Source organism: Carassius gibelio, chromosome B17 (genome assembly GCF_023724105.1).
Source record: "Carassius gibelio isolate Cgi1373 ecotype wild population from Czech Republic chromosome B17, carGib1.2-hapl.c, whole genome shotgun sequence".
In the NCBI taxonomy this organism is placed as follows: Eukaryota; Metazoa; Chordata; class Actinopteri; order Cypriniformes; family Cyprinidae; genus Carassius; species Carassius gibelio.
The window spans coordinates 17,392,324-17,406,670 of record NC_068412.1 but is presented as its reverse complement, the minus strand read 5'-3'; the positions used below and the strand labels follow the sequence as shown (position 1 = coordinate 17,406,670).

General features: G+C 38.4%; 2 protein-coding genes across 3 annotated transcripts; both read right to left on the bottom strand.

Moving 5' to 3' along the window:
• Positions 1-25: 25 nt before the first annotated feature.
• zgc:193593 (uncharacterized protein LOC564090 homolog) lies at positions 26-1,847 on the bottom strand. The gene is made up of 2 exons (XM_052581210.1): positions 1,652-1,847; positions 26-1,199 (listed from the first exon to the last, which is right to left on the bottom strand). The coding sequence occupies exons 1-2, from the start codon at positions 1,700-1,702 to the stop codon at positions 882-884; spliced, it is 369 nt and encodes a 122-aa protein (XP_052437170.1). The 5' UTR covers positions 1,703-1,847; the 3' UTR covers positions 26-881.
• A 1,445-nt stretch (positions 1,848-3,292) lies between these two features.
• Positions 3,293-9,511, bottom strand: LOC127976631 (glutamate-rich protein 1). Of its 2 annotated transcripts, none has more exons than XM_052581207.1 (6): positions 9,276-9,511; positions 8,718-8,828; positions 8,166-8,306; positions 6,529-6,894; positions 4,709-4,900; positions 3,293-3,991 (listed from the first exon to the last, which is right to left on the bottom strand). In XM_052581207.1, exons 1-6 carry the CDS (start codon positions 9,379-9,381, stop codon positions 3,912-3,914), a joined length of 996 nt encoding a protein of 331 aa, XP_052437167.1. In that variant the 5' UTR covers positions 9,382-9,511; the 3' UTR covers positions 3,293-3,911. The 2 variants fall into 2 exon arrangements, with proteins under 2 accessions (XP_052437167.1, XP_052437168.1); XM_052581208.1 differs by lacking the exon at positions 9,276-9,511 and adding an exon at positions 8,981-9,273.
• Between the last annotated feature and the right edge of the window lie 4,836 nt (positions 9,512-14,347).

Sequence of the window (14,347 nt, the reverse complement as noted above, 5' to 3'; positions counted from 1 at the left end):
CTTAAAAAAGGCTAAGAAAAAAATATTATTTTTATTTATTTTTATTTGCATAACATGTAAATTCATACATATCTTTTTTTTGTATTGTTTTTAAGATAACACTGCTATTAGGGCTGTAATGCAGTAGCCATATAAAACCACTAAAATAAGCATTTAAAAAGATTATACATAATACAAAACAAACAGAACAAGCATCCCAAATATCTGCATGTAGTTGCATTCTGTGTTCTTTGTACTGTTTTTACCGCACCATATTCTCTCTGTAAAACCTGAAAACCAAGCCAATAAATCAGCTCTTGACTCATTCACAGCCTACCTGTATATTTACATCTCATTAACAAGCCCTAGTAAATAAATTCAGCAAACTAATCTTCAGGAAGTGGTTTAGTTTAGGAAACATGCCTGTCACAGTGGGTGTTATTGTGACTGTAAATACATTTCTAAGTAAAGAGCCAGTCATTAGGACGCCACTGAATGACGTGCAAATTATGGTATGTGGGCTTGAGCATATTCAAATTCAGCACATTTCAGAATATCACTCCACCAGTGTCAGCACCCAAGCACGGCATCATCAAAGCAATATGCCTGTATATTTAGACATTTTTTTTTTTTTAAATCCAGGTGATTTTTTACAAGGATGTCAACTTAATGTATGACTCATCAGCAAACCTATAGTTGGTCCTTATCGCATATCTACTGAATCATTTGTGCAACTTCGGCCAACCTCATAAATACACACAATCTAATCTGGGCAAACTGGCTTTCTTGTACAAAGGCACTTTCCAAATAACCACAGACTAAATTATTGACTATGCTCCATCTTACACAGTAAGACCTCACAAGTCCCTTGTATGGCTGAAGGTTTTTTTTGTTTGTTTTTTTCATATGTCAGGAGATGCCTTCACAGGTTTCTCGGTGTCACTTGTGCTTTTGTTTGGTTGATCCTTTTCATCTTTTTTGATGGATGCCATTGAAGTATTGGCTGAAGCCAGACGGGCTCGACCTGGGGAACCGGGGCTATCGACATTAATGGCAGGTTTGGACATCCAGTGCAGGATTCGTGTGGAGGGACGGTGGTGAACAGCGAGTTGGCGAGAGCTGTATCCAGACATCGCAATTCCCAGTGCACCCAGAAAAACAGCCAGCCGCGGCACTGCAAGATCCGGAGCTCTTTTGGTCACAGTCTGTACGGTGGATGTCTGACAGAAAATGGAAATCCATGGTTATATTGCATGATAAACTGACAAACATTAACCTTCAGGTCACGTTCAATTAGAGACACCTTAACCTGTCTGACTGATGACTCATTTAGTTTGGCTTAATAATTAAAGAGCTCACTAAAATAAATCATCATGATAATTCTGTAACAGCTTGAAATGGATTGTAATCACAACAGTTTTCCAATGCAATAATGGCCAATTAAAGGCCTAATCGGAGATAATAGCAATTGAAATCAGACCATTTGGAACGCTGTAAAATTATTATTATTCACTATTACATCAACATCCAGGAAGCTTTATGAGTTTAGCCCTGCAGTTCTGCCCCAATTTAGGTGTAAATACACAAAACTAAAAACGTCTGCTGAGGATTCTTTCAGTTTATCTGTATGTTACTGTAGTTTTTTTTTAATTCATGAGATTCTTTTACTCACCTGCAAGTAGCGGATGTGTCCTAAAGTAGGACGCGAGAGACCAAAAAACATATCAAGTTAGTCCTAAGGCCTCTGAGCTTTGTTTGTGAGCAGGACCTCTTCCTCTGGTTCCTTGTTTCTCTCCTTCAGAAAGAATGAGGCTTCTCAGAGGATAGAGCTCACTCTGGTAGGACTGCACGTCTATCACCGTCTTGCTCTGAACAGAGCTTATATAGAGAGAGAGGGCCCGTCTGTCTGTGTCTGTCTCAATGAGATTAGCAAAATGAGGCTAGCACGCACTTGGACATGCTAGCTATGACGACAGTGGCAACTGAGGGATGCGGGGTTAAGATGTTGTGACGGACGACATCCTTGTATAACCTGGCATGTGTACTGCAAAGCCGGAAAGAGCTATAAAGTCTAGTCACACAGGTCAGAGGTGACCCAGTTATCAGAACAAAAAGAAAACTAAAAAAAAGTCTAATTTTGAATATATTTTTATTTGAATAAGTTTTAAAATTTGATTTATTCCTGTGATGACAGTGCTGAATTTTCAGCAGCCATAACTTCAGTATCATATGATCCTTCAGAAATCATTCCAAAATGCTGATTTGGTGCTCAAGAAACATTTATTATTATCAATGTTGATAACAGTTAATATATTTGTATTTATATATGAGGCTTTACTGTCACTCAAACATTAATGTAATGCAATAAATGCAATAGAAAGGGATATTTTTCATTCTGACTCTAGGCTTATGGATGACAGTGAAGATCCTAGAAACAAAAACAGTATTTCGCAGATGTTTCTGCCACCATTGTCTCACTTACTCACCTAGTTAAATATCGGTTTGTTGCTACACTTCAAAATGAACCAGTCTGGAGTTTTGCCTCAGGGTAGAGAACATAATAAACAGTGGACAGCAGAATATTGTCTTTCCAAACACAATACTATAGTCCCTTCAACCACACAATATTATATCTGTCTGGGGACACTGGGGACTGACAAATCTTATGTTTTATGAGGACCTGTTAAATAAATAGGCCTGACTCAGTGGCAGATCATTTAGCATGTTTAAATTAAATTGCTTTTCCGAGCACTTCTGACTGGCAGATATTCGCTCCACCTCTTTGCAGGATTGCCTCTCATCTTCTGAGTGGATATTCAGTCCTGATCCATAAACCGTAAACTGCGATATTAAAGCTGCAGTGAGCCTTTAGTCTTAGGATATGCTGCATTTACTGCTAAAACAAGATGATTAGATATTTTATTTTGTTCTTTTCAGCTGCTACTGTATAATACCATCATCACACCTGCTGTGTCTTTCACACCATATTCCAGCTGGTGTAAAGACATATCTCCGCGAGAAACGGCAGGGTTGACATTTCCAAACACTGTAACACAATGGGACGCAATAAAAAATTATTCTCTGTCTGAGCCAACCCGGATGCATGGGATCCTATAATGGCATCCAAGTCTGTTGCGAGTTGCTTTGTGTTGCAGATCAGCACAAACACACGTCGTGCAGTCTAGACGATGCATACATAAAGTCGTTCTTCCTTGACGTCATGGATAAGCCATCGAATCAGTTTAAATGGATCATAGTAATAGTGCACTGCAGGTAGGTATATCAAACAATCACTGAAACAAGCACACATTGGTTTTCCTTTCACAAATTGAATTCAAACTTTAATAAATATCTTTATAGACATTTTTCTAGTCACACTGATAGTCACAGTGGATTGTCACATTGATGACCCAAAGTAGCTAATTGAATAGAAAAACAAAATGCAAATGAGGCACTGGTTTGGGTAAATGATGTTAAAGCTTAGATGTCATGATCCAAACAAGCTGTGAGATCAGCGAGGAGCTGCTGACGTTCTGATGTTAAGATAATTAGCCGATAAGAGGCTAAACCACAGACTCCCCATAATGAGCTGAGGAAGACCGTTGACCCAGAGTCACGGTCACGGTCAACACTGTTTGTGGTGCAGTAATATACTTCTCGGGGAGTGTACTGATGGCATGCGAAGAAAGAATGAGCAGCAGAGAATGTGTAAAAAAAAAAAATATTTTTCGTAAGTAATTATTAATGTGAAGACAAGATAAACTAAAGTACATCATTCAAATAGTTGCTGAAGCTGATTGATCCTGGTTTTCTTGAAATCCTTGACTATAAAACAGCATGACTGAAGATCTCTTTTTTTATAATGAGATATCACAATCAGGGACCTGCTGGTTATTCAGTCATTTTCCTCTCAGGCGCTGAATCTGGGGGCGTCATGTCCTCGGCTGTCTCTGCATGGGCAGAATCTCTGCCAGCCAATACTCAATAAGTGTGCAGACTACTGAAACCTCTTCTGTAAAACAAGAAAGAGAAAGAAATGTTCATCTAGTAAATGTGTTTTCTAAAGTTTTGTTAAGGTTTTATCTTCTGCCTGCATTTGGTTGATAATCTTGGCCAGATCTCTCTTGTAAAAGACAATAAAAAAAAAAAAAATTATATATATATATATATATATATATATATATCAGTGGGACCAAATAACGGCTATATAATAAAAATTGCTTTAGTGAAATGCACCATAGCACCTGTATTTTCAAAAATAATTTGTTATTAGGAAGTCTGAGGGAAACCACAAAAAAACAAACAAAAAAACAAGAGTAACAGGGTCAGTGACCTGCTGCTGGAAATAATGGTGCATGAATGTAAAATAGAAAAGATAAATGGTATGTCCTGTGGTTGTTGTGGAGACAGAGGCTATGTTTAGGTGTCACCGTGGACACCTGTGCAGAATGTCCTGAATCCGCTGGGTGCGTGTAGCTCCTCATGAAAACACTGATCATCTTGTTAAGGTCTAATCTGTCTTCACGAACGCACGTACACATACATGCATATATACATTAAAGGTCATGCAAAAACACTATGGACACATTCTTTGTAAATGCAGACTTTGTTAAGTCTATAAAGTTAGTCTCCAATTTAATTGAGTGGTATTGTTTTTTTTTAAATGTTTATTAAAGAAGTCTCTTGTGCTCAACAAAGCATCTTGGGAGGTCCAAACACCCACACTCACCTGCAGGTAATGTGCTTGTGTGTCTGAATTCTTGCAGCTGTGATTTTAACTGCCCTTCATTCTTCACCAGTACAGCCCTAAGTCCACACAGCCTAGAGATCTCAGCAGGGGGCAGCGTCCTGCCTGAGAGACGAGAGAACAGAGCCTCTGCTGCAGCGAGGGAGAGAGAGGGGGCGCTTTCTACACCGGACCCTGAAGAGAAAGAATAGCAATATATATACACATTTTTTACATAGTGGTATTAGTGGTAGTGTATATTATACACACAATGTCCTTTATATCCTCATTAATACAGAATATATATATATATATATATATATATTAGTGCTGTCAATCGATTAAAAAAAATTAACTAATTAATCGCACAATTTTTTAAAATTAATCGCGATTAATCGCAATTAGAAGACTGAAACTTTTTGGATATGTAAATGTAAAATGTAAAAAATTAATCTAAACTCAAGACAAAGAAACTATTTAAATGCAAAATATGATTGTTTATTGGAATTTTTGTTTAACTTGTAACACATATTTTCTCATGTAAACAACATACCTGCAATAAACCATCAATATCCTCCATATTAACTGTTGGCTTGAAAGCCATATTTATTACAGAAATAAAAACACAGGCATGTAAGTACCATTTGAATTTCAAAACAATCAATGCCAATAAAAAACAAAAATGATTTCCATGTTGAATTCTAAGTGGACTGCAAAAAAATTCCAAAGTATAGTCATTGCCAGTGCTTTAAGTGGGCCGGTATGCACCTGTACTCAGTACCACCACTTCCAAATATAGCTCTTGAGCTTACCGCCACCTCTCCGTGCGCCCAGAACGTGCTTGTTCTGGACATCTGTTTTAATAGAGGTTTTAATCTTTTACCTGCACTGCCGATTTTCAGAGCGCCCTTCACAATGCAAGCTTCCTAATTCATCCCACCCAGAGCAGAAACTACATTACCCATTCACCCTTAAGTTACACAAGTGAATAGCGCATGTGTCGCTTTTCCCACTGTTAAGTGTCAACAACTCAACGTGGCCGGAGAAGGTGTGTGAAACTCGTTGTGAGTTATACTAAAGCAAAATCTTGAGTATTTATTGTCTGATAAACATTAAAAACTGTCTGCGGAGGTTGAGTCGTCCTGCAGCCCCCGCTGGCTGCTCATTGGCTGCAGCATCTTTTTTCTAAGTTCTAAAAAAATACCGTAGACGGCAAGTCACAAATTTAGATATTCATTTATCTAATTAATCTATATGCACAAAGACAATATGATCTTTTTGTCCCCTTTGTGTTTTAAAGCTTGATGAAGAGAGAGAGCGCAAGTTGCTGCAGCTGAGGAGGACAGTGATGCACGCGTACAGGAGTGATTGACAGATCGCGGCAATGTGTACAAAAAATACTCCGCTACACAATTATTTCCTTATTTTCGTGTAAGCTTATTAACGTTAGCGTTACAGAAAGGTCTGATTTACGCACTGTTACAGTCATTGTTTTTTTTTTTTTAAACAATGACATTTCGAGTTCATGATTTTAATGTTGCTGTTTCTTGTGGCAGACTAAATGAAGAGTAATGTTTCTTGTGGCAGACGGCAGAGTTTTATACTGAAACTTTCCGTCTAAAAGTCCTTCCTTGGTCTTATCCATATTTCTTTGCACGTTGAACACACAAGGCCACAACTGGAAATAAAAAAAACTGCATCCGCGTTAATTGCGTTATTTTTTTTTAACGCGTTAAATATTTCAAATTAATCGAATGCGATAACGCGCTAATTTTGACAGCACTAATATATATATAATTTAAGTGTATGGTAAAATGTTATACCAGAGTATTTGAGATCAGAGAGGTAGATCTCCTGTGTTGAACGAAGGAAGTCGAGCACCTCCTCTGAATTTCCATCTCCTCTCTGTGCATACGTGAATTCAACAGCTCTTGCTCTAGGCACCAATCCAAGAGCTTGGACTTTCTCTTTGTGGCGTTTTTTCTTCATCTTCCTCTTTCTGTTCTTGCTGAGCTGCTCTGTGCTGACTGAGCTTCCAGTGTCCCCTTCATCACTGGGATGTGCAGCATCTGTCTGGCCCAGTATAGCGCCCTCCGCTGCAGGGGTGGATACTTCCTCTGTGGTATTGGGTAACACTTTTTTCTTTCTCCTCCTTTTCCTCTTTTTATATAACTCATGGTCATCAGCATCTGAAAAATCCAAAAATGGCTCATTGGTGAGGAGGATTATGGACTTTCTCACAGCATTAGAATTATTACAAAGGGTTTTTAAATCCGACAGACATCAGGCTCCATTCTCTGGAGAAAGAGGTTTAAAGTGGCTGATTTGCCATGAACAGATTTAAATAAATTCACTATAACAACTGAATGACATCAGTTACAGCCTCATTACATTTACATTTTTGCTCTAGGTAGACTCTTTCAAATAAAAATCATCCTACAAGAAACGTATACGTATTATAAGAAGCAATTACCAGAGTGGATAGTGCACACACACACACACCCCTTTGCCCTTTCAGTAGTTTTCTGCAGGCATTTCAAGCTCCTCAGGACTATACAAACACACTGAGATGTGCTGAGCTATTGATTTTTTTTTCATCTGTATTCAGAGCCGAGGAACTGACCGCACATCTGAGCAACACACCGCAGGAAGCAAAGATTCAGCTCATCAGCATACAGCTCGTACAATGAGACCAGTTCATAATAAAGGAGGGACTAGCGAAGCCTCAATAACATAGACAGTATGTGTTTGTGTGTGTGTCTGTGTGAGAGAGTTGTGAGCAAAGTTATTGCAGCTCTGCAGGTCCATTGAGGTCTATTCACATCAATAGCAACAAAAAGACAGTAGGAGGAGGAAAAAGAGTTTTTTAGTGAAAGAGTAGAGGAGTAAAACATGGACACTAAGCCAAGCACAGCATCTGAATTAAAAGACTCGGAGCTGTGGGATGAATAATCTGTAACAACAAATGTCACCTATTATGAAGAAGGTGCTTGGTTTGGTCATATTTTGGATGCTATTATAATTAGATTTCATACAGGACAAATACAAGTTCGTTTTTGACTAAGGTTGTTAATTCTGAGTTTTTATTCTGGGTGCACAGTGGCTTAATAATATGCTCCACTGAATCAAATGATTTGATCATTTGGATGCACAAAAATATATGCACAAATTAAAATGACCACCCAAAAAAATAAATAAATCACCCAAACTTTAAAAACACAACTGATCAGCTAAATTAATATAAAAGTATTAATTAAAAAAGTAAAATATTAGCTGTCGAATGGCTAATATGTATTTGATTATTTACAGGCATTACTAGGATCACTTCACCACAACTACTGATATCCATTTCCTGCAGGAGAGTTTGATTAAAAGAGAAATAAAAGGAAAGATATTGATGTTTTTCATCTAAAAGATAAAGTGTTTTTATTCAGATACAAAAGCGTTGTTAACAACTCACCGGCTGGGCTGTCCTCTGAGTCAGTGGGATCTGGATTGGATGGTGTGACCAAATCCTCCTCACTATTAATGAGGTAGCCTTCAGGAGGAGGAAGAACAGTGTAGAGCTTTTTACCTTGTACAGCTGTAGTCTCCTCATTACCTTAAAGAGAGAGAAGGAAAGAGCAGTCAATTCCCTTTGTTAAAACTTCAGGGGAACACTTCGCCCCAAAAAAGAAAATTGGCTGAAAATGCACTCCCCAGGGCATCCAAGATGTAGCTGTGTTTGTTTCTTCCTCAGAACAGATCTGGAGAAATCTAGCATTACTTGCTCACTAATGGGTCGCCTCAAGTGAATAGGTTCTGTCAGAATGAGATTTCAAACAGCTGACAAAAAAAATCTAATAATTCACAAGTAATCACTGCAGAGGATCTTCTGGTGATGTAAATGTATCCAAATCTGTTCCAGTGAAGAAACAAACTAATCTACGACGTGGATGGCCAAAGCGGGAGTAGGGGAGAACATTAGATTTTTTTGGGTGATCGATCAACTATGAAGCACACTCAGTCTTACCTGACTTCTTGTGTGGGATTGACTGAGGTCTTTTTACAGGTGGCACAGGTGCAAGTATACTCTGCTCCTGGGCAGCAGGGTACAGTCTTTGCAGGACCTTGGACTGGAATACTAATATAGAACATCGTTTAAATATAATCTCGTTTATAGTCAAGCCCCTGATGTCAACAAAAATCACGTGCAGGGTTAACTTACAAGCATCTGTAGCACGTCAACATTGTAAACATTTAAATTTACAGTTTTATTCAGTGCCTCCTTCTTACCTTCTTTTCTGAGGGACATATCAGCGGCAGAAATGTATAACCTTTTTCCTCAAGAGCATACACAATTCCATACCATTCTTATAATTACAATATACTTTTGGATAAGGTGTAAACCGTAATAAATGGCAAGACGCAGCTCAGGAGTACCATATTTAATTTATGACTATTTTAATAATTTAGATTTAAAACGTAACGCATATAAGAAAATGAGCAAGAAAATCGCACAAATAAGCCATAAACTGCAAAGAAAATCCCGCCGTGCTGCTGCATAGCGTTGTTAGACTTCCGACCTCACCATGATGGCGGCTGAGCGTGCGGCCGCGTCCTCCTGAACTTCGCCATCCAGCGGCGAGGACAAGCGCTACAGCAGCTCCAGGGAGCGCCGCATCTGCTGAGCACATGCACTCTCAAAACTTCGCTGCCATCCTCGCCATGTAGCCGCAAGCTCAAGGAAAACCTAGAATGTCAGCGTGGAAGAAGGTACGTTCAGCAAACTGTGCATGCCTGTTTTTTTAAACGTGCAGAAGAAAACTAAAGTCTACTCTGAGCCTGTGTGCGGCGGCGCGCGGGATGCAGAGCTCGGCATTACATCACTCACCTGCCGAGAGAAGGCGTGACACTTTCACCTGCCGTATTTCAGGTGGATTCAACCAAAACTCCGAACATTTGCTTTTCTAGGTTTAACAGAAATGTAACTTTTATCTTATCTAAGTTTATTTAACAATGTATTTAACATTCTTGAACATTGATCATGACTTGTAAACGACTTCTTTGTTTGTAACTGGCTAGTGCAATTAAAAACGTCTAATAATTATCCATTCTTATTATGCATACAAGATTAAATATGTATATTTAAAACAACTTTTTTATATGCAAACTGTACTGATACAGTTTACAGTCATCCAGTATTAGGTTATATATCCATGGGAAATTTGGGGTGATAAATTCCTCATGTTGCTCTTACTCGATGGGAAAACTATAATTATTACAATTCAAATAAATTTCTTAATTTATCAGAATTGGATGATCTTGTATATTTACCTGTGCATGCAGATTTCCAATGTTATTTTATGTAGATGATGTATTAATTTAAAGTTAATCTTTAAAAACACTAAGACTTTAAATGTGATCTTTTGCAAATCCCAAAATAAATGTACATATTTTTTTATAATTTATGATTTATGAGTTATTGGCCATAACATAATTATTCAGTATCGGGGCTAACCTATTACAGTCAATCAGTGTTGTAAAGAAACATTCACATTTGTTGAGATGACATTCACAGCTCTGTCCAGTTGAGAATTAATGGATGCTGTTGGGTTAACAGTGGAAGGATGTTGCTATATGTGTGTGTGTGTGTGTGTGTGTAGCTTTTGCTGGAAAAGCTTAAGGATTCCAAGATTGCTTACTATCATACCCTGCAAATGTGTGTGTGTGTATGTGTGCGCGTGTGTGTGTGAGTGACTGCAAGAGAGCAAATTTGACAAAATATGCATCCATTATCTAAACCATTCTCTAAAATGACTCTAAAGACGCCCATTTTAAACATATTACATAAGCCAGCAGTCGATGCAGTACAAAGCTTCCCAGATGCAGCTGTCTGTCAATGTAAGTGCAGGGTGCAGCATTCATTTGCAGTTTCAAACACCGGCTCTACAGAAATAACTCAGACTGGCAGATTCAGCTTTCTCTGTATCTTGCACTTATGCTGATAGACAGCACATATAACTGGGGATCTGAAGGGTTCTGTGGTCCATGCTGAGAGTTTATTAAAGCTTCTTATATAGCAGTCTAGCCTGTAAATATCTTTAAACACTGTTTATTCAGTTCGGATACTTGACTTCAAATTGGTTTTAACACAGGTGTGGAATTTTGTTCTAGTTATTTGGGATGCAATCAGCGATGAGCCAATATTAGCATTTGTTCAATTATTTAGTATCAGCAATTTCAGCATTGTAATTCGAGTTTAATGTTGGTTTAGTTGGTCAGTTCTGTTATAATGACCTCTAAACCGTATATTTGACCAACCTTTAATAGCCCATCCCTACTACAGGTTATGATACGGTTCATAATGCAGGTCCCTCTTTTGTTCTATCCCTATAGTTGTCTTGGAAGTGAAGCCTTTTGAATAAAACACTCCATGAGATTGCTTTTATTTTTAGCTCATATCTGGAACCATAAAACATTATGACAGGAGAACTCATGGACATAGAGGCACAAGATGCTTTTCGTGTATCACATGTGTGCTTGTCATCTGTTTGAATGGCAGGTAGTGTTTCTGTGTGTGTGTCTGTAAGCTATGTGTAGTTATAGTTGTTTCTCCCATTCATTATGCAGGCATGTGTTAAGGCTTCTTTGGAAGCTTTGCTGCCTGGCAAGATAAGTAGGAAAATAGCAAGAGAAGAGGATGGCATGAAAATGAAGTTGATAATGCATAATTTCCTCTATTTTTATGTTTAGATTATTTAGTGCATAATCTAACACTTAATTAAAATTAACCTTTAAAAATCGGAATAATTTAAAAACCAATTATTTTTTAAAATTGTAATCTTTTGCACATCTCAGAACATATATCCATTTTAATGCTGAAATTACAATACTGTGTGATGCCTAATTCAATTGATTTGTTTAAAATAAGTCATTTTTGTGTGTTTTATCGTTTATTTATTTGCACGGTATAGTATAAAAAGTTTTGATGGCCATTTATAATTTAATAATATATGTCATAGAATAGAAATACCGTGCTTTTTCATTAATTGAAATAAAATAAAATATACATATTAAACTTAAAAAAAACTTGGCCTTGGCAATTATCTGAAATTAAATTATTTAAAGTACTAAAATGATTAAAACTAAAAATGACATTAAATCTAAATTGAATCTAATGAAAATGACAAAAGCGCAGAATTACTAATATAAACTAATATATATATTAATATATGTAGAAATAATACTAAAAATAACATTGGTGCCTGCCGGGTTTTAAGTAGGTTACAGATAATATAATAATATTTTGGGAAAACAGGTTAATTAAAAAAATATTATTATTAATTTTACATTTACATCATTGGAGTCTGATAATAAAAAAAGAGAAGTAAATTCAGGGTTAAAAATTCTCACCCTTTTTGTAGTTTCTGACCTTTTCATCTCTGACTGTAGGTTAATCTTGCTGTATTTTTTGGGCCATAGCGTGAAACATTTCACCAGAAAGCACTGTAATTAGTCCCGCTGTCTCAGAGCTCCTCCTTCCCCAATTACTCTGGGAATTAAGAGGTTCCGAAAAAAACGTGAGTTCTGGAAGCCTAAGATATGCGCACACATGCACGCATAGAGCAACCCCAGAGAGTGTCTGCTTGTGCCGCAGAGTGTTTTTTCTTTTTCCCTGATTGTGACAGTTGGAGCTATTTAGTAATTTAGAGAGCTGCGATTAGACACACACTGATTATATACACACTGATTAAGCACACCGTGAGTGTACACACACTGATTACACAGAGATTTCACACACACTCTATCATGATCCAGCTGCTCCCCTGTGGAAAGAGGGTCAGCTAGGGCAATGATTATTGTACAGACAGATTCTCCATCACACAATATATTTACATTTACACACATAATCTTTTGGCAGATGCTTTTATCCAAAGCAACTTAGAAGCAATGGAAAAACAGAATAGAATAACAATAGAAGCAATCAGACCAGCAAGAGAACAACAACAGTATACAAGTGCCATGACAAGTCTCAGTTAGTCTAGCATAGAGCCCGAAGCGTTTTTTTTCCCTTCAAAAATAGGATAGACAAGAAAAGGTAAGTGCTAGTATAAGTTGGTCAAGTGCTGGCGAAAAAGATCCACCAGCTGTGCACTGTCCAGGGAACCTCTTTGGGATGGCACCACAAGGCGTTGTTCCCTTGAAGAACGCAAGCTTCTGGAGGATGCATAAGTTTGAACTAGTGAGTTTAGGTATATTGGTGCCGTGCAAGTACCTTGAATTTGATGCGAGCAGCTACTGGTAGCCAGTGTAACCTCATGAGGGGAGGAGTACATGAGCTTTTTTGGGCTCATTGAAGACAACCCTCACTGCTGCATTCTGGATCAGTTGTAGAGGCTTGATAGTACATGTAAGAAGGCCCGCCAGGAGAGCATTACAGTACTCCAGCCTGAAGAGAACAAGAGCTTGGACAAGAAGTTGGGTGGCTTGCTCTGACAGGAAGGGTCTAATCTTCCTAATGTTGTATAAGGCAAATCTGCAGGACCGGGTCGTTGTAGCAATATGGTCTGTGATGCTTAACTGATGATCTATCACAACTTCTAGGTTTCTGGCTGTCCTGGAAGGACTTATGGTTGACGAACCCAGCTGTATAGAGTACTTGTGATGAAATGATGGGCTAGCTGGAACCACCAGGAGTTCTGTCTTAGTAAGGTTGAGCTGAAGGTGATGTTCATCCAGCTAGAAATGTCACTCAGACAGGCTGCAATGTGAGCAGCTATCAACGGATCATCTGGTTTGAATGAGAAGTAGAGTTGAGTGTCATCAGCATAGCAGTGATGCTTCTGAATGACAGATCCTAATGACGTCATGTAGATGGAGAAGAGAAGTGGTTAAAGTACTGAACCTTGAGGAACCCCAGTAGCAAGAAGTTGTGACTTAGAAACGTCACCCCTCCAAAACATGCTGAAGGATCTATCAGAGAGGTAGGACTTCAACCACAGGAGTGCAGTTCCAGAGATGCCTATCTTTCTGAGGGTGGACAGTAGAATCTGTTTTTTAACTGTGTCAAAAGCAGCAGACAGATCGAGCAAGATGAGAAATGAGGATTTGGAAGCTGTTCTTCTTTCCACTCGCAGGGCTTCAGTAACTGAGAGCAGGGCAGTCTCAGTTGAGTGGCCGCTTTTGAAGCCAGTATGGTTGGTGTCCAGGAGGTTGTTCTGTACAAGAAACATAGAGAGTTGGTTGAACGCAACTCGCTCAAGTGTCTTTGCAATGAATGGAAGAAGGGATACCGGTCTGTAGTTTTCTAGAAGTGCTGGATTTAGAGATGGTTTCTTAAGCAGTGGGCTTACCCAAGCCTGCTTAAATTCTGAGGGAAATGTACCAGAGTGAAGAGAGGTGTTGATAATGTGAGTAAGTGAAGGTATGACTGAAGAAGAAATCGCTTGAAGAGGGTGAGTGAGGATAGGATCAAGTGGACAAGTAGTAGGATGACTGGACAGGATAAGTTTGGAAATGTCCATCTCTGAGAGTGGAGAGAAGGAGGAGAGAGAGTTTGTATTAGTCGTGATGAAATTATCATCAGTCTGCGGTGTGGAGAATTGGTCACTGATGGTTCTTGTCTTATTTGTGAAGAAACCTGGAAAAAAAACTACTGTA